The sequence below is a fragment of the Sturnira hondurensis genome, unplaced genomic scaffold (genome assembly GCF_014824575.4).
Source record: "Sturnira hondurensis isolate 20B ecotype Veracruz unplaced genomic scaffold, ASM1482457v3 Scaffold0017436, whole genome shotgun sequence".
NCBI classification, from domain to species: Eukaryota; Metazoa; Chordata; class Mammalia; order Chiroptera; family Phyllostomidae; genus Sturnira; species Sturnira hondurensis.
This window is the reverse complement of record NW_028090067.1, coordinates 12,522,972-12,543,690: the sequence shown is the minus strand read 5'-3', so window position 1 is coordinate 12,543,690 and position 20,719 is coordinate 12,522,972. Positions and strand designations below refer to the sequence as shown.

At 49.8% G+C, this 20,719-nt stretch overlaps 1 protein-coding gene across 3 annotated transcripts in view; it reads right to left on the bottom strand.

The window, feature by feature from the left end:
- The window catches only part of ABTB3 (ankyrin repeat and BTB domain containing 3), a 262,591-nt gene extending 246,920 nt beyond the window's left edge, over window positions 1–15,671 (bottom strand). For 2 of the 3 annotated variants that reach the window (XM_037068141.1, XM_037068140.1), the window contains exon 1: window positions 13,942–15,671. In XM_037068141.1, the coding sequence (XP_036924036.1) occupies window positions 13,942–15,085 (1,144 nt within the window). In that variant the 5' untranslated portion in view covers window positions 15,086–15,671. The remainder of the gene's footprint in view (window positions 1–13,941) is intronic. The other variant, XM_037068139.1, reaches the window with a different exon arrangement.
- Window positions 15,672–20,719: the final 5,048 nt, after the last annotated feature.

Genomic DNA, 20,719 nt, shown 5'->3' with positions numbered 1-20,719 from the left:
TCGTTCCTTTTCTGTTCTTCAAAGAGAACCAACCTCTGAAAAGGGGAGATTTTCAGGGTTGAGAATCCAGAAATACAGAGGAAGACTCCAAGGCAGTTGCTAATAGTTAGGACCAGGATCTTGGTTTGCTTGTTAGTGAAGTTCCATTGATTCCTGGTTCATTGCGTAGACGACAAATATTTACACAGTGCCCACTGCAGGCAGGCAAGTATTCTAAGCATTGGGTGATAGCGGTGAATAAGTCAGACAAATATTCCTGCTCATGTGGAGTCTACAGTCTATGGCCGTATGCACTCACTGAACAAATACATTTAACTGCCAACTGTGTGCCAGAGGTGGTTCTGGAGACGCAAAGATAAATAAGAAGTCGCCTGACTTGTAAAGATGAATAGGTGAGTAGATTATTCAGTATAATCTGAGGAGTACTGTAGTGAAGGTTTCAGATGCCTGGAGAATGAGAAACCTAACAATAACAGCTGCCACACTAAGTGCTTCTATATATTGTGGTATTTCACTTTGTCTCCAAACATGCCTATGAGGTGGGCACTCTTAAGGGGTGGGTGGGGGTGGAACTGAGGCTGAGAAAAAAGTGCTCGCCCAAGAGGGCACAGCCAGGGATGACACGGGAATGTGAACCCAGGATGCCCGACCACAGACCCCTGGTTACATAGCACGATACACCACGTGTTATGAATTCTCCCCATAACCTCGGCCAGATTAGACACCTCGGGAGTAAGTAATTTCCCCGATACAGGTCTCAATATCCGACCTAGAGTCACCATCTTCTCCATCAGGGTGTAGAAATTCAGGACTGACCCTTTCTGTTCATGTAAAATTGATTTAGCCACAACACTTCTTGGGGAAAAAAATACCACCACATTTCCTTATTTCAGAGGCAAGCCGGTTTCAAAGCCCTGACCTTTGACAGCCACAGGTCAATGTGCCAGCTTTGGGGGGGCAGAAGCAAGCACGTTGGCATGGGAGGCTGGGGAGCGTCGGGCCGGACAAGTTATTTTTGGTTCAGAGATAGCTTTGATGGGTTACACCTCTGCTCCCTTGTATCAGAAATGCCACTTGGGAGTGAGGACGCTGCCTTGAAGGGGAGATAAAAAGAGGAGGTTTGCATCAGGGAAAAAACCAGCAGAGTTGCAAGTGACCATGAGGACGAGGAGAGTCCTCTTCAACTCAGAAGCATCTAGTCGTTGGACCCTGCTTTCTACCAGCTCTGTTTTTCTAATTATGGTTCCCTCATTCCTGTCCTTCTTTCTCCTATCGCTTTGGGGGCCTGGAGCTCTGCAAGATCCCAAGCACGGCACTTACCCTTCTGTCCTCTCCCCTCCCCAGCCCGCCTCACTGGGTGCCTCTCTGACCCTCAGCAGGACACTCTCCTGGTTCGCCTCCACGGCGGAAACCGAAGCACAGACACACTGCGGGGTCCGTGCTCCCTGGGACATCTGAGCCTCCCAGGATGTCAAAGCCAGAGCACTTGCTATTCTGGCCAGTGCTTTTCAGAACACAGCCTGGAGTCCTGCTCCACCTCCCTTATTCCCTGGCAGTAGAATCCTTTTCTCAAATGCATCTGATGCCAAAGCCCAACATATTAAAAAAACACATTGAAAGGGTAGCAACTATGGTGAAGTGCATGCAGGGCAGGTGTGGGAAGCCTCCCCACTTGACCTCCGCAGGGGCCCCTGCCACGATTCCCTTGGGAACACACCCGCCCTGGTTCATTCTGGTCAGTGTAGTTACCATCAAAGTACATGCACGCTGCTTGTTCACTAAGCTCGAAACCATCCCCAGGGTTTGCAGGCAGAACTACCCCAGGAACCAGTGCAGGAACCACCCAGCAGGCCACACAGCACAACTGATCACTTCCTCCTCCCAGGTGCATTCTCCTGTTGACTTCTAGGACAGGTCTGGGTCTCCTTGTGATGGGCTACTCCTTCTCAGTCTTCTTTTCTGGTCCCTCCTTCTCTGCCTGACCCAAGGAAGCGATCAGTCCTCGGTCTCCTTGTCTCTTCTACGTTCACTCCCTAGGTGACCTTGTCCCATATCATGGCTTTAGAAACCATGCGTATGCTCCCTACTCCCAAATTTATACCCTCGACCATTCTGAACGCCGGCCACAGTTATCCGACTACCCAGTTGACAGCCCCGCCTTGACTTCCGAAAGGCACCTGGAACTCAACCTGTCCCATACTGGACCTGAGATCTCGCCTCCGTGTCCAAACCTGGTTTTGCCTCAGTCACCCCCATCCCAGTTTACGGCACCTCCATCCTTCCCGGTGCTCAGAACACAGCCCCGGAGTCCCGCCCCACCTCCCTCATTCCCTCACAGCCCAGGGCACCAGCAACATCTTGTTGGCTCTTCTTTTTCATTGCAGCCCAGATCCAACCATTTCATAGCCCACCTCCCTGCTCCCACCCTGGTCTAAGGCACCATCATCTCCTGCCTGGATTAGTGTTAAGAGCCCACGCATACTGACTTCACCTTTTTAGAGCCTACTTTCAACAAGCAGCCAAAGCGGTCCTTTTAAATCACAAGCCATACCTGGCAACCTTTACTCCAAACCCTGAAATAACTTCCCAGTTCACTGAGAATAAAAGTGCAAGTCTACGATAGCCTGTGAGGATGTACTCAACTTGGTTTCTCCGGACATTCTGCTTTCATCACAACGGCATCATTGCGCCTCCTGCCTCACGGCCTTTGCACTGGCTGTTTCCTGTCTGATACACTCTTCTCCCAGATGCTAAGATGGCTAAAGCCCTTACCTCCTCCCCCTCTCTGTGCCAATGTCACCTTCTCAGTGGACATTCCTGACCACACCATCCTCAGCCCTCCTGGTCCCCCTCACTCTGGTTTATTTTTCCAATGGTGGGTATCACCTTCTAATCTCCTACACTGTTTACTTATATTGTGTTGACTGTTTTCGGCTCTTCCCCCACTACAATGCAAGTTCTAGGAAGGCAAGGATTTTTGTCTGTTTGCAGACTAACGTCTGCTAGGTGCCCCAGAACCACGGTTCCTATGTAGTAGGCTCTCAATAAATATTTACTGAATGAGGAAATAAACAAATGACATTTGCAGCTTATAGATCACTTTGGTATTTGAGGATTCCTTGGAGCCTCAAAACCTTCTGGGACTTTTTAGAAACAAGTCCAGAGAGGTTGAATCACTTGCCTGAGGTTACGTAGCATGTTCTAGAATGAACCTCGTGCCCCCTTCTGTCCTTAAACCCTCAGGCACTGCTTAGCTGACCGCACTGGTGCCCATCTCTCCTAAGCCCAGGCAGGTCCCATCCAGCTCTCTCCTGTCTCCCCAAACTCACACCTGGCTAGGTGGTGACCGTATTTGAGGTACAGTGCCCAGGCTGCTTATTTTTCCCTAGAGGGGCATTCATACACTTTCACTCAAATGAACTCATATCGTGTCTCTAGGGACCATGTGTTGTAGACATAATCTTCCAAGACAGCTTCTCACTCCAAGCCCCTCCTCCAGCACACAAGAGGGACCCTGACATGCTGTCTCACCTCTGGCCTTCTGGTTACATACATGTCACAACAACTGGATACCCCCAGAAGGAATGAGGGAGGGGGTGCAAGCAGCAAGGAGAGGAGAGAGAGACACTTTGCAGATCAAGAAGAGGCTCCCCTGGTTCTTTCTTAACAATCACGGTCATGAGGTCGTGAAGTGCAAGTTAATAACCGCTTCTAGTCCCCTGCTGAGAAATTTCTTGCAGGCCTAAGCTACAGAAATTGTTTATTTCTGTCTCATACATCATACCATAAACTGAGTATCTGCTCCTGATTTTTTGCATAGACCACTGGAAAGCCTGCAGCCAGCAAATTCTGGTTCTTGGGATCTCAGAGTCCAAGACTCAACCAGTGGCCCCCTGGTTCCCAGGCTGAAGGACTGAGAGTGAATCACACCACCGGTTCTCCTGGTTCTCTGGCTTGCAGGAGGCAAACTGTGGGACTTTGGGGCTCTATAACCACGTGAGCCAGTTCCTGTAACAAATCTCCTCTTCCACTTATTTATGTATCGATAGGCTCTGTTTCTCTGGAGAACCCTGACAGTGTGGTAAACACTCAACAAATGCTAGTTCACCATTAGTGTTGGGCTTTACAGTCCTCCACATTATCACCTCACTTGACACGTTGGACTCGCAAGAACACCAGAACCCAGTACCATCATTATTTCCCATTCCTATATGAGCAAACTGAGGTTCAGAGCAGTCAGGGACCTGCCCAAGGTCACAGAGCACGTGGATAACCTGCCAGCCCTGAGCTGGAGGCTTCCCACTGACTGGAGGGTTCAAGTACCTCCCTGCACCCCTTCCTGCTCCACTGCCCCACACCCTGTAGGCTCTGAACACTCCTGCATGATGAGGCTTGTGAATTCTCCAGCTTGCTCTCGGTCGGTTTGCATCCACAGCTCTCATGCTGAGAAAAGGAAAACTTGGAGCAGCCACAGAATCGGCAAGCTGAGCGAGACCAGGTAGGGAGGAGTGTAGGAAGTCGGGAGCAGAGGGGAGACCAGGGCCCCTCACACCTGGGCCCTCATGCACACCAGCCTGCCCCAGTGATGTGGATGAGAAGCCTCAAGAGACTTGTTATCTGGGCCAAAGACGGCAGCTGCAGTATAGAGAGAGCAGGAGGAGAGGTGGGGTAGGCTCCCACAGAGCGGGGACCAGATGCAGAATTCGGAGACAATGACTCAGGGTAAGATTGGCGGATCACATCCCCCACCCTCATCCCCACCCTGTTGGCTTGGCTCCAGTGTGGAGAGTCTTGAGTCTTAATCCCCAACACCAGCCCAGGTCCCCCAAATGCCTGGTGCCCTGGTGCTGACCACAGCCACCCCTGGAAGCACAAGGGAGGGGCAGCTGAACCTCACCCTACAGTCCAAAGAGGCTTCATTCAATGGCCCCATGAACCTCCCTCCTCAGGAGCTGCTGCTCTGAGTGTAGTGTAATATCTGGTGATTATTTGTGAAGACACTAAACCCACCACAGGCTTGCAAGCTCCATGAATGCGGGAACCATCTCTAGTTCTGCTCACAAGGGTGAGCCCAGGCCCCAGACTTCCAAGTCAGCACAGAAGAGGCCACAAGGGGCTGAGGGCGGGAAGAGCTATGCCTGCTCCCTAATACTGTTGATAATGAATGGAGAAGAGGTGACTTGTGTCTGCATGCTTCTCAGGCATGTCCTGACCTCCAGGGTGGTCCTGTGAGCTGGGGTTAGAGAGAAACAATGACTCCCCCCCCCCCCGCCCCTCACCCCAGGAAAACCCAGTTGGTCCATGGAACCTCAACCTTCTCCAAGGCTGGCACTGTTTTTAAGGTACCAAGCTGCCTCTCTGGCTTGCTCTCAGGTGTAAAGGCCCTGGGGAACTGCAAGTTTGGTTCTTCCCTGAGCACACCTGATCTTCACAGTAATCACTTTCACTGGCTCAGCCACGAGTGAACTGGGACCTCCGCACGCTTCCAGACTAGTGTTTCCTTTACTGTGAGATGCACAGTAAAACCGGAGATGTTATAGCCAGTCATGGACTCATCTCCAAAACTGCTGTGACAGGCAGCCTCTCATCCCACTCTGCCTCCCAGGAATGATCTGGTTTGCAGGAGACAAGGAATCACAGCGCACAGGAGCTGAGCTGAGAATCCAGAACCCTGGGGTACTGGCTCCAGCTCTGCCGTGTCGCTGTGGGCAAGGCTATGTCTCGCTCGGGCCTCGCTTTTGCCACCTGTAAAATGTGACAGTTGAACCAAATTCTCCCCAGGATGAGGCATAGCAGGGCGGGAAGAAGGTAGAATTTGACATCCCTCAGACCTGAACTGAAATCCCCACTCTGCCATTTATTGTCTTGGCAACTCTGAGAAAGTTACTAAATGTCTCACAGCCTCAGATGCTTCTGCCGTAAAATGGGAGTGATAACACCTAACTGGCCTTCCCATGTTCACACTCCTCTTCCTGTCTGCTCTCCACACTGCAGCCTTCGATGAGCTTTCTAGCACACAAATCTGACCATACCATCCACTCCTTTAAAGCTTTCAAAGGCTCTCCAGTGTCCCTGGGGAAAGACAGACTCCTTAATCTGACGGGTGCTAGGTCCAACTCTGGGCACCCATTTCCCCTTACTTCCTTCTCCCATTGTAGCCACAGTGGCCGCTCTCCTCATCGTGCTCCCTTCTGCCACAGGCCCTTTGCACATTCTGTTTGCATCCATGGAGCACTCTTTTGCCAAATGAGCCATGCTTCAACCTCACTCGAGCCTCACTTCCTTAGTGAAGCCTTCCCATTCTCCCAATTATATTGAGAACCTCAGTAAAGACTCTTCAAACCCCACCCATCTCTCCTTTGTAGCATCTGCCCCGGTGGTAAATTTACATTTGCACAATTATTTGATGAAAAAACTTAGTGCACTACCAGCCTGCAATCTCCATGAAGGCGGGGATTACGTTGCTTAACATCTAACACAGGGCCCGTAGAAAAGGTCATACTGAATATCATAAAATCCAACACTGTCACCATTTATTAAGCAAGTTCTACATGTCAGACACTCCCCAACAGCCCAGTGAATTGGGCTTTATTATTAGTCTCATTGAACAAAGGGGAAGACTGAGTCGCAGAGCGGTTAGGTAACTTGCCCATGGTGGGTTTTACACAGCCAATAAGTGGTCAAATCCTGGAAGTCTGGTTTCTGGCGTGCTAGTAGAAGCCTTTCACACGGTAAAGGGAACAGAGTGCCTCTCCCCTCTGCTCTCAACTGGACTCAACATGAATGAAAAAACAACTTTTACTGTGTTCAGCCCTAAGATATTAAGGTTTGTCTGCAACAACAGCTAGCATCATTCTAACTAATTAAGTAAACGGTACCACAGTGGGGTCCTGAAACATGGGCATTGGCTGGGAAGTCAGAGAGCGGGTCATGATACTAGAGACTGGGTAACTGGAGACTCATGTTATGCAGTGGTAACAGTTTTGGTTAAACTATGATCTACGAAAATTTTGAAACTCACGCCTGCTAAGCCTGTAGGCTGATTGTTCCTGGCTGAGTTTAGCACGGTATTCGGGACAGTGAGAAACTCAGACATCAATTAGCCAGTTTGCAAGTAAAATCAGAAAGGAATAGTGGAGAGTTGAAAAAGCAACTCAAACAATCAGACAAAAGATTGAGAAGACTTTTAAGTGAAATATCAAACTACGGGTAGAAGCTTCCCAGCTAAGCCCGATGGCCTCGAGGTAGCTGCCATGAACTTGAGAGAAAAAGAGAGGCATGGAGTTAAGACACAGAAATAATGCGGGCTTCAGAAGGAGGTCTAGGAAGTAACTTTGGGTGTAGCTACCGGCACACTAGGCATTAGAGTGAGGATTCTAAGTTGTGAGAACTGCACTGGTAAGATCTCTAAGCCTGGATTTTAAATCTTCTATGCTTACAGCATTAATACTTGGGTCTCAAAAGTTCAAGGGCAGGAGCTAGGTTACAAAAGATTTAGAGCTTCAAGGAGACAACTTTGGGTGTGGCCCAGAAGAGTGGTAAAGAAAACCCTCACACAGGGCTGAGCCAGGAGCACGGAGACCAAGAACCAGGAACTTCCCCACAGAGGGCTTGCTTGAGCAAGGAATGTCACCCACTTCCAGGGCACACAGTGCCCACTTGGCAAAGTTTCGTAACTACTAAGGGCCAGTGACTAGAAGTTTTACTATTGCCTTTTCCTAAAGGGTTATTCTTCAATATGGCATAAGGGCACAGAGTGACAGATAACATGTCTCTTTGGGCTCATGGGTCGCTGGACCACGAAGAGCCACACTCGATCCGACAGATAGGACAGAGATTCACCCAAAGACCCTGAACGTTAAGTTGGAAGCACTGATGGGACAGAGCATGAACTTCCTCCTTTGGGGAAAGGGAAACATGTGTAGGAAGGATGCATACAGCTGTTTGATGGCAGGGGCCAATGATACATGAACACAAGTGATGAGGTCCCTTGTCGGCTTAGCCCATAATTCATTCTCCACAGTCTCCTTCTTCCTCTACCTATTGGCTGGATGAACGTCTAAGGAAGACCCTGAAGGCCACATGTTAACAATAAAGAAGGCAAACTCTCCCCCAGTCCTGTTACCTAAATGATCCTCCTGCCTCCTCCTACTCAATCCCTCTGCCAATAGGACTTCAGTTAGAAATGACCATCTATCGTACTAAGCTCCTGAAATTCGTGGGTGGTTTTTTACAATCGCTAATGTAACTGTGATGATTATCATACACAGAGCTCTTACAACAGTGCTTGGCACATAATAAGCCCCGTACACGTGTAGGAATTATTATGCCCATTTTACAGACAGGGGAACTTCAAGTTACACTCTGTCCGACTCCAAAGCCCTTTGCTATTTTAGATGTACATCTCGGTAGATGATAATCAGACCTATTTTATAGGTGAGTTTAGTGCCTGGCTCCAGGTCACAAACAACAGCTGACCCAGAATTATAGGCCTTCCTCCTACTCAAATATGCCTTCGGGAAGCTCACCCCAGACCTCAGGTCTCCAGGTTGGTCCCCCATTGTTTTATTCTGTTGTTATTTTTCCTCTTATGTTTCAGAAAGCATCCTACTTGCAAATGCCCCAGCACAGAACTGGCAAGTCTGCATAGAAAACCAAATAACCCTCCACTGACCCAAATTCCAAGTTTTAATTTACACTGAGCTAGTTAATTAAAAACGTGCTCTGTGAGCACAGACACCACTGTGGCTGGCTCCTGAGATAGCTTTTGCTGTTCTGTGTAAGAAGCAAGATTTCTTCGGAGACATTTCTGTCCATCACAGTGCCGATGCATCACAGAACAGCACAGCCAGTCCAGGGCAGGAAAACTGCCGAAATGGAAATTTCGTGCAGAGTCAGAATCTAGGGGGGGGGCAACAGTAAAACGAAAGGCCCCCAAATCACCCCACCACCAAGCAAGGGTTGGAGAGACCAGGGCTTATGTTAATTAATGTTTACAAAGTGGTTGGGGATCCCTGAAATGAAAGAGACTATTCACAATCCCCAAAGCATTACTATTATCAGCAGCCATAATAATCTTCTCTGCTTGTTTGTTTTGTAAGGAAGCCATTATTATCGAGTACCTACTATGTGGCAGGTGTGTTCACATACTTGATCTGATTTAATACTTTGAATCAGCCTATGTGCTAGGTTTGAATTTTCTTCCTTTTTTTTGTAATCCTCTCTGCACATATGAGAAAACCAAATTCAGCAAAATTTAGTCACTTTTTATAAAGTGGCAGAGCCGAAATTCAAGGCTAGAACTTTCTTCACGTGAAGGTCTCTCTCCCTTTTAGCCCATCTCTACCTCTTCCAGTCTTCCCTTCAGAATCTTCCTGCATTTAAAACAAAATTTCACTCAAGGATGCCTTTGGCTTTTCTCTTTTTGTATGTCCTTTTTTTAAACTGAGGTATATTTTGCATTCCAGTGAAATGCACATATTTAAAATTTACAAGGCAATGCATTTGAACCCACACCCCTATTAACACAAAGGGCATTTCTAACACCCCAGAAAGTTCCCTGGTGCCCCTTCATCCACAATGCCTTTTTAAACATATGATGAGTAAAATGAACTATTGTCCTCTGACCAAAATAGCCTTTTTGTAACTTAGGCAGTGGGACTGTGCGTGCCCATGGGGTATATGCCTGAGGTGGGAACACTGAAGTATTTGGTGCTGGAATTATTGGGAAAGGGGATCCAGTTAGAAGTCTGCACCCTGCTGGCTGCATCCACTGAATGCATTGGGCCAGATAACCTGGACGAGACAGAAATAAGAGATACAATGGTATCTGGATTATTCGAACTACTATCAACCATTTTGGCCTCTCCCGTGTGTCAGGCACCAGACTGTAATACCCTTGTATACACTTAATCCTCCTAATTATTATTTTCATTTTACAGCTGAGGACACTGGGGCTCAGAGAGGTTAGATAACACAGCTAAGAACACACAACTAGAAAATGGCAGTCTGGAAGTTCAAGTCCAAGAGGTCTGACTTCAGAAGCCTTTACAGGTAGATGTTGATGGGTTAAATCCCAAAGATCTCATGGGCTGGTTACATTCATTCAACAAATAGCACACGGCATCTACAAAGTGCTAGGTGTTGTGCTGAGTGATACGGAAGGAGATACAAAGATGAGTAAGACAGGAGCTTGCACTAGCGGTGCCACAGATAATGGGGAAACACTTAAAACAGGGTCGGGATTGTCAAGGAATGGGGGGACAGCCGTGAAAGGGCCAGCCAGGCATGGGGGGTGGGGAAGGGGTTCACCAAGGAAGGCCTCACAGAGATGCCAGAAAGATCATCTGCAGCCAAGTGTTCAAGGATGAGTGGGAGCCGGCCAGCTCAGAAGAGGGTTGAGATGAAATGACAAACACATACACTAGCATGGGGAACCACTTCTGTCCATTCCTTACTTATTCAGTAACTTGAGCAAAATCAACTGAGCCAAAATTTAAAAGCAACACTCACTGGGGTCCCCAGCTCTTCAAAATGGCTAAAAATCAACATTAAAAAAAAACCAGCTCTAAAGAGTAAAACATCACCGCAAAGTTCACACCCTAAGCCCATGCCTGTGATTTTTTGAGTGATCAAGCCCTCACTTAAAGCCAAAGATCTTCTATTTTCTGAGCTGAGTCCCATGTGACTAGTTGCAAGATCCTTTGGGCCTGGGCAGCAAACTGGAAGGGTGGACAGGTGCAAAGATGGCAGGACAAAAGGGCAACCAAGGTAAGGAAAACAACACTTGGAAAGATAAATGAAGAAACTCACAAATCAATTGTTTTCAGGACATCCCTGTATACTATTACACCAGAGCCTGCTCAGCTCAACGGCATAATAAACTCCAGCTGTGTACCAGGCCCTCTCTCAGGCTTGGCAGGGGATGTGAAAATGTCAAATCTGGTACTGCCCAGTTCAGTTCGGTAGAAACAATAGGCCTATAAATTGAGACAGGAAGAATGTCAGCTTGTGAAGGGTCTCTTCAATTGTGTAGGTAGTGAAGGGTGGAAGAGTGGCCTGATGACAAAAAATTCATATGTCACTGAAGAGCAAGAAACTTAAGCAAGGCACTTAAGTTTCCCATGCCTCAGTTTCCTCTTTTGTATAATGGGGATAATATCAGCGTGGTTTTAAGGTCATGTTGAAGATCAGATGGGTCAACACACAGAGTAGAGTTGGGTGCACATGTTCATTGTTATTGCCTCTGTACCTCACTACTGCCTCCGTCCTTAGATTTAGGAACTGCTCGATCAATATTGCTGAACAAATGAATTCACAAATGAATGGATAAGTGATGCTACTGAGTCAAAGGGGGAAAAATTGACCATGTAAGGCATGAGCTCTTTCATAAGGTTTGCAGATTAGAAGGACTGCCATGCAAAATAGTTTGAGAAATAGGTATGTGTGTTCAATGTATGTTTCAGATACATAAGCAGTTCATCGCTCATTCCTTAACTCTACTGCATCGAAGATCTGCCATTTTGAACAAGCCCAAGAAAGACAGACCAGATCACAGGGAAGTTAGAGTACACCTCTCACTAAGAGATAGCTGAAGGGGCCCTGAAACCCAGGAGTTAAGCTCTGCGGTGTGGGAGAGGCTGTGTGACAGCAAACCCCAGCCACCACACACTCACCCTGCCCAAAACCAGCGCTGTGGGCTTCTCCTTCCTTAAATTATACTTACTCCAAAAAGGATAAACACAAACACTGTCTTTCAAAGATGTTAAAGATCATAAAAGTAAAACCAGGTTGAAAAAATATGGAGGCTACTAACGCAGGGAGTTACAGGGGGATCTGGGTGCGTCTTACAGATCTCCACCCTCATTTTACAGATGGAAGACTGAGGTCCAGGGAAGGAAAGTGGGTCACCCAAAGTCATAACTTCAAGAGACTGGCAGACAGTGGTAGAGCAGGGTGCCCAGATTCCCAAACTAGAGCCTCCTAAGGGGACTGCTCTGTTCTGCCAAAGGAAACACAGAGGGGAAAAATAAGAGGGCGTGCCAGTTCCAGCAGGGTATAAGGGCTGGGGGAGGGGAGTAAGGAGTAAAGAACCATTGTGATGGGGCAGCTAAAAACAAGGGTGATGGAGGAAAATTTAAGACCCTCCGCGCTTCTCCTGGGGGGTAGGATTCCAAACGAGGAATAATTCGGTCCAGCCCAAGTTCCTGATTTTTGCAGGTGTATCCAACCCCTTCTACAGAAGCACACATAAAGACCAATGCCTTCTTCCCAGGTGTTTTCCCCTGAGTCAGGATATCTCAGGGCGAGGGGTGGGGTGCGGGAAGACCCGAAGACACCCTCTCGTTAAGGATTGCGCCCTCGACTGGCTGCGGAGGGGAAAGGCTCGGGCAAAGAGATCAGGAAGATTCCCCGGGAACAAGACCCCGCCCCCCTCCCCCAGGCTCCTTCCTTCCCCTCCCCTAACGATAACCGAGATCAAAGCCAGGTGAAGGGACTGAAAGCTGAGGGTTGGTTTCCGGAGGGCTTTTACTAGAGTGGGTCGCCACGTGCGCCGGCTCGCTCCTGTGCGCGTTCACGGGCACACTTCACACACACACACACACACACACGCACTGCCGCGCATACGCTCACGCGCATACAAAGGCTCACACACTCATATGCCCATTACTGGCACCTCCAGAGGCCCGGCCGCGCCCGCCCCATCTCTCCTTCAGCCCTGGGAAACGGACAGGCAGCAAAATGAATGAAATCTGCCCAGAAAAACTGCATTTCAGCTCCAACCACCCAACCTCTGGCCAAACCGCCAAATATAAAACAAAGTTTTATTTCGCTTTTAGACTCTCCAGTTACGCTTCTACCATTTCCTGTGGAAAACTGAAGCTTTGAAGTGTCTAGCTCCGGCTTTCATAGACAGGGCCGCTAGTTCGAGCTTTCGAAAACCAGAGCCCCCCCCAGCCCCAGCCCCAGCCCCAGCCCCAGCCCCAGCCCCAGCCCCATCCCCAGCCCCAGCCCCAGCCCCAGCCCCAGCCCCAGCCCCAGCCCCAGCCCCAGCCCCTCCGCCTCCAGAATGGCAGGTTCGGTCCCACCCAGCTCCTTCCTCCAAAACAGGGCGGGGGAGGGGGGCAGGAAGAATGACAGAACCTGCTAGAAACGACGCCCTAAATTGACTGCCCGCTTCAGAACCCCGCCCCACTCCCATCCTGCACGGGTTCCTGATGGCGCTCCTTAAACCAAATGGTAACAGCTGCAGCTTCCTGCCACAGGGCACCCGAAGCGTCAGGAACTGGGAAGTCGGAACTGGAAAGGGTGGGTGGGTGTTCACTGCGCAGCACCCACGAGCCGTGCGCTCTGGCCCTTAAAAACGGCCCCAGAAAAACTTGAGACCTTCAAGTCTTCTCCCTCCACCTTCTCACCCCACACACATCTCCCCTACTGTCTTTACGACTAGCGCACTCAAATGTTCTGCCTTTGTGGTCATGGGGCCGCAGCCGATGACCCCTAAGCGCGCGGGGAAGTACGCGCACTGAGTAGCAAAGGAAAGAATGCACCTCCTGGCGAATTCCAGGGAGGTAAACTTGTACACCTGAGAATTTGGCACCTTCAAGGTCATCAAAATAGGGCTCTGGCAGAAATATGTAGTAGGCGCAAAAGATCGCAAACCTTTCTGCTGACCCAAAAGGGTGTTCAGTTCTTCCCACAGTTTGCGGGAAGCAGCCACCGCCCCGCCCCACACTGGGGGGCGGAACCGCGCGCTCTCCAGCTTGGAACCTTAGGAGCCTGAGCGCTGGAGGGAACAAGCGGTTTCCGGCCACCTCCAGCTCAGCGGTCCCCTCAGAAGCTTGGGTCTGCAGCGGGTGGCCGGAAGACGCGGGAGGGGAACGCGAGGCAAACTTGCCAACAGAGTTGGCCGTGTCGAGTGGCACTCGCATGGCCACTTACCGCTGGCGTTCTTCCCGCAGATGAGGTGCTGGTAGGGCTGCAGGAGCCCCCAGATCTCGGAGTCGTTGTTGACCGTGTGCTCCAATGTCTCCACGGTGAACTTGGGCGCCTCGTGGAGCGTGAGGTGGTGGTGGTGGTGATTGACTGCAGCGGCGGCGACCGGCGGGGCTGCGGCGGCTGTGGCAGTGGAGGCCGGCGGGGCGCAACAGCTGCTGCCCCCGCTGGCGCTGCTGGCTGCGCTGCAGGCGCCGCCGCTCGCCGCGCCCCCTCCGGGAGCCTCCCGTTCCTTATCCGCTGCGGGGACCGCATTTGGGCCGGAGCCCGGGCCTGGGCCAGAGCTGGAGCCCGAGCTGGGACCGCTGCAGCTCCGGGGCAGCCCGGAGGCCACGACCCGCGCGTAGATGTCCCGGAAGAGGCTCTCCATGCAGGCTGTCAGGTAGATGGCGGCGTGCTCGTGGATGCGCAGCGCCACGCGGCTGTCCACCATCCAGCGGTACACGCGGCCCACAGAGAAGGTGAGGCCGCAGCGCGCCGACTTGCCGCGGCCCAGGCGGTCGCCGCCGGCACTGCTCATATTGTAGAGGGACAGTGCGGCCAGCGCGGCTGCCGTGCAGTGCGCCGCCAGGCCCCAGGACAACACGATCTCCATGGCGCTCTGGATCTCGTACTTGGTGCACTTAGCGAAGCGCAGGCTCAGGCGCTGCGCCTCCTTGGCGATGCGTACAAGCGCCCGGCTCACCAGCATCGACAGCCTGGCCAGCGCGTCTTTAGGCAGGCTGCCGGGGACCGCCAGGCCTGCCCGGGGATCCCGCGAGCGCAGCAGCAGCGCCTCCAGCTCCTGGAGGGTCCAAGGGACCTCGTCGAGGTCCGGCAGCAGCCGCGAGCAGTGCTGGCCGGCGCAGTCCAGCCCCTCGGAGTCTTCCACCAGGGCAGTGTTGACAGTGTCAAAGCTGTTGTGCCGGCTGTGCATGGAGTCAGCTAGAGGTGGCCAGCAGCTCCCGCCATACGGGGACGCCGGGTGTGAGTCAGAACAGCACAGGGACAAGTTGGAGGAGCGCACCGAGTCCGCCGCGCCACCATAACCCGAGTCCAGCGTCAGATCCTCCAGCGTTCGCACTACGGGCTTCTTACCTCTTCTTGCCATCTCTGCGCCACTTCATGCTGTGGCCGCCGGAAAGCCGAGGGGAAGGAGCAGCGAGAAGCAGCGGGCGCCCGGGCGCGGGGAGAGCTGAGTCCACTGAGACTCGGCTCACTTTTCCACCAGCCGCTACTACCAACGTGTTACTACTTTCGGCTGCCTCCCCGAGCCGCCGCCGCTGGAATACACAGGGGAGACCCCGGAGTCATCTTCCAGAGCCCTGGCCGGAGCTGGGGCTCACCGAGGAGCGGGCCAGGCCGGGAGGGAAGTTCACACTGGGACTTGCCCCTTTTTTTTCCAAAATAAAATAAAAAGTATCTGACCCTCTCCTTTCTGGGCCCGGCTGGGTGCACAAGCCACCAGGATCCCGCCTCAGTGTTCGCAGGACGGAAGTAGACTCAGATGCCGCCGCCGCCGTAGCAGCAGCAGCTCGGCCGGCGGCTGGCTCCCAGCTCCCGGCTCTTGGTTCCCGGATCCCCGCCCGGGGTTCACTCGGCGCCCGCCCGCCCCGCACTGAAGCGCAGCAGCAACCGCGGCGGCTGCAAACCCTGCCAAACCCCGCAAACCTAAGGAAACCCAAGGGGCGGGCGTATGTAAAACAGAACCCAAGGAGAGCCAATGGGATCAAAGAATGCTAATTACCTTTTTAAAAAACTCCTCAGCTGCTTGCATCCCCGCCCCTCACTCACGCCCCCAGGTTGTGATCAAGGCTGCAGGAAGTGGGGAGCAGCGGCCTGTGCATTGGGGAGCCTGTGCGAGCATAGGGATGCAGATACTTCCCCCCTGCTGCTGTCCCTACCCCCCAGACTCCCCGCTTTGGTACTAGAACCGGAAGGTGGTAGGTTGAGCAGGTGATTCCCCCCAACCCGGGACAGAGGGATACTCCCCTTAGCCGTTTATCTGCTCGGGGTCGCTCCGCCTGCTCCTGCGTTTCGGATTTCACTTCCTTTACCGCACGTAGCCTGTTTTTTCTCCTCTGTTCTCCCCCATCCTCGGGTACCCAAACAAATTTACGCAGCCCTCTTTCAGCCCCAGTTTGTCCTAGTGTGGAGGGAAATGAGAAACCAAAGGAGCTGCGGGGCCAGAGCGATGACACCGCTGGAAGGCCGTATGTCTGGACATTAGCTACCTGCCACCAGGGGCCCATTCACTAGAGTCCTTTCAGCAGGCAGGACGGTCCTGAGCCCATCCTCCAAAAGCCTTGGTGCTGGGGAGGGGGGGGCGGGGGGGAGGCGGCGCTGGAGGGAAGGCTCTGGTCCCACTATGCTGTCCTGGTGGGTGTGGTTCCAGGCAGCTGGAAATTTGCATGGAGGGGAGTTTACTTTTTGACTAAAGAGAAAACATGTGCGTGACTTGGCTGCATCGGTGTCAAATGACAGTCTTGTTTGGCTCCACCTACCAGGGCAGAAACCATTATCTTCTTCACCTGGGCTTCCCCAGCTCCTGTGCAACCTCTCTGCCTGGGGTAGGAAACCCTCTCCCTCTGGCTGGCTAGAATTTTCATCTTAAGAGTCCCCTCCTGTAGGGAGGTAGCCCAGATCCGGATTCCTCAATGCTGGGTTGGGTGCTTGGGCTGACGCCCCACCCCACCCCACCTCACCTCATCCTTTCTGAGACTGTGGGATTCTGGGCCCTCCTGACACTAGATTGTTTCAGTCTGATAACAGGCCTAGACTGTGCATTGGACTAGGGGGGGGTTCCCAAGCATAGACCCTTGGTAAATATTTGTTGTAAATCGGGGGATGAAGGAAGAAAGGACATGCTTTTGAACTGTTGGTTTGAATGTTCTTCAACAGACTTCCTCGGCTAACTCAGTAGATTGTTTGATGTCTCTCACCTGCCAACCCATCTCCACCATCACCCTTCTCTTCACATCAGTGAACCGCCCTCCCCCTGTGTATCATCCTAATGTATGCCTCATCACCTCTCACTTTGACTACTATTATATGATATTTTATGAACTGGTTTCCTTCTCTGCTGCCCCCTCTTTCTCGAAACCATCCAGTCTAAGAATCTTCCAAATGCGCAGTCCTGATCTTGTAATTCCTTCTGAAAAAATTAAGGCTCCCCACTGCCTTCTAGATACATCAGGTTTGTACTGGCTAGCTGACCTTCACTGCTCTCTTTACTCTGATCCCAGGCTCACTTTCCATAATATAACAAACCTTTTAGAAGGGATTGTGTTGCCTAACTTCATGTGTTAACTTGAGTGGGCCACAATTGCCCAGTTTATACGTTGGTTCTACCTAAGTCTCTGAGGACCTTTCCAGAGGAGATTAGCATTTGAATCTGTGGACTCAGTAAAATAGATTGCCCTCTCCACGGTGGCTTTTCCCATCACCAATTGAACTTGGACATCTCATCTTATCTTCAGCCCTTGGGCTGGAATTGACATCATCTGCTTCCCCGATTCTCAGGTCTTTGGACTTGCACTAACTATACCACCAGCCTGTTTTTTTTTTCTGTTTTCCTAGAGAATCAGAACCAATAGAATATATATCTTCTCTAGAAACCCAACTAATACATATGGTCGTTGACAATCTGAATCCTGCCTTTCTCTGTAGCCTCTCCATCATCACCCTAGCCTCCTAAATATGTATTCACACTGGTAGACACAGATATACTCACACACTTACACAGATACATGTACACCCATGAGTAATCACAGACACGCTCACAGACCTACACAGATAACTGCACACCCATGGATGAACACACAGACACACACCCTGTGTTCTAACTATACTGACATCACTTGCTGGCTTTCCAAGTGACCATGTTGTCTCTTGCACTGGATATGCCTTTGCAGATGTTGTTCTCTTTTCTCACAACACTTGTCTTCCTCTTCTCTACCTGGCAAACTTCTCATCCTCTAAGATTCAGCTCTGAGGTTATCACCACTGGGAAGATTTCCTCAATGTTGTCTGCTCTTCACCCAGCCCAGACCTGGGAAGGCATCTCCATCTCTGTTGCTCAGAACCTTCTCTCCTCTGCGTGCTTCCCTACAAGCTCATCCACTCGTGTGCCTTCAGTTACCACCTATGTACTGATAATGCTTGAGTGACAACCACTCAGCAGAGTTCAGGCACCAACAGAACCTGGAAAAGCCTTCCTCGTGCCTCAGGGGAAAAGAGACTGGAAAGCAATGGGCCCAAGATGGATTTATTTTCTTCTATGGCACCAGCTCAACTCGGGTTCCAGTACTGCCTCTGCCAGTTTTCCGATCATGTACGCAGTGCTCACTCAATCTCTTTTGTACACCGCCCCCCCCCCCCGCCGCTTTCTTGCTTTCGGAACGCAGAAAATAATCACATGCATGGGGGAGGGTTTAAATGAAACTTTTTCATTTACAAGATTTCCTAACACGGTGTGTCCCACACATGACAATAAGCCTATAAATGTCTGTTACCATCATCTACATTTTCTACAGCAAACACTTATTTCTTAGAAGCAGGAAAAAATATGACAAATGTTACATATAAAATCCAACTTATGCCTCAGCGCTGGGCTGCAATGCTGCCTCCCCCAGGAGGTTTTTCCGCACATGGCTTAGACGTGTTCACCCCTTTTGTGCTACAGGTGTTATGCACCTGCCTCCTCTCACCTTGCGGAGGCCACGTTCCTCGAAAGCTGGGAGCTTGCCCCCAATACAGTGCCAGTGCTAATGAGCGCGTCCCTTAGTGTTACGAATAACCAAAGCATATGGCCATTTAGCTTACTAAAAGAATCATTAATGGTAATGTTAAGTGAGTCTGAATGTGAGTGACCTGAAAAACACTGAAGATGATAAACCCATTAACCAAGTGTTAAATATTAGCCTCATACTATAAGAAACTATTAGAAACTCAGTGCCTGCCAAGTATGAAGAAAATTTAAATCAACCAAAACCTGCCCTCACAGAAGTTGTCCACATTACAACTTCCTGCAATAGTCTTCCTCATTTCCCCCCTCCCCCGTCTTTTTTCTTCTAAGCATGCCTCTCTTAAGAGTTGGAATTATTATGCAAATTATTTTGCATTTTCATTTTTTCCTTAAGAAATTTTCTCAAACTTGATAGTATAATCATTCCCCACACTACGAAATGTTTGTTCAAAATATTCTCTTTTTCTGTGGCTGCAAAATATTCCAATCTATGTTTATCCATTAACCAGTGCAGACCGAGTTCCCATTGGTGGTTTCTATTTTCAAACTGCTGTGGCAATGCTGAGATGACTCTCTTTGTGCATAAGTAATTCTCTTCTTCCAAACTAGAAGTTTTACGTACGTTATCCTCTAAGAAACACAGACACACAATAAACACTAAAAATTTAAAAACAAAAATCAGAAATTAAATTACTAGGGTAATTTTGCCTATCACATTAGCAAAGATTTATAAAGTCAATCAGGATGAATGTGTATCATGATGAGGCACAAATGGAGGCGATCTTTTGGGAAGGCAGTTTGCCAATATGTGTGAAATTGTCAGTGTGCATTTCTTGCGATTTCCCCAAAATCACATCTTCTGATGTTATCCATGGTGATCCTTGTGGATTTTTCAGACGTATACAGGATGCTCTTGGTAATGTTGTTTTAATATAGGATGTCGGGAAGTAACCTCAGGGTCTTTCACTAAGGCCTGATGAAATGAATTATAATAACTCATAGGAGGGAACATCAATCGGCGGCAAAGGATAATGAGGGTGATCTTTACTTTCACAGCATATTGATTAGGGAAGACATTTTTGAACATAAGTTCTGCAATTGCACACGCAATGTGATCCCATTTATGTAAAATGCTTTAGGTAGAGCTAAATATATACACAGGTGTGCCTTGATTTATTGCTCTTTGCTTTATTGCGCTGCACAGGTGTTGTGTTTTTACGAATTAAAAGCATGACCCTCCACCACCAAAAAAAGCGGGGGGAAAAGGGGTTATGCCTCACTTTTGGTGTGGTGGTCTGGAAGCAAACCCACACTATCTGAGATATGCCTGTACGAGCATGTGAATTGGCTTGAAATGATGACAATAATACCTAAAACTAGTTTGTTGGATTTCTGGTGATTTTTGAATGAGTTTTATCGATTCTAGTTCCATCCCTGCTGTCTTTTTTTCCCCTTTCGTTTCCTGAGGATTTTTAATTTTCTTCTTTGTACTTCTGAACATTTTATGATAAACAGGTATCATTTTTACCAGAGCCAGAGAGCTATTTTCAAGAAAATTAAATTATTTTCTGGCTATTATTTGGAAGCTTAGCTGTCCATCAGAATACTAATATATAATTCTTTTCCTTTAGCATTCCAGAAACCAAACAGCAATCATAGCAGCTAACCCAACAACCAGAATGTGAACTAGCCTCATTCAGCTGGACTCACAGATGTTGGGGGTTTCATCACTTTTCCCATCCATCTACTGTGTGTGAGTACGTGAATAGCAAGACCACTTGGGCATGAAGTGTGGTTGCACTACTTCCTAGCTGTGTAAGCCCAAGCAAGTTCGTCAGCCTCTCCATACATCTCCATGCCTTCATTCTTCATCTTTAATTGGAAAGAATACCATGCCTGCAGGTTGCCTGTGAGGACTGAGGTCATTAGAACAGAGACTGGCCAGCCCTGTAAACGCTGACTACTATTGGTTACTTTTATACACAGGTCAGGCACAGT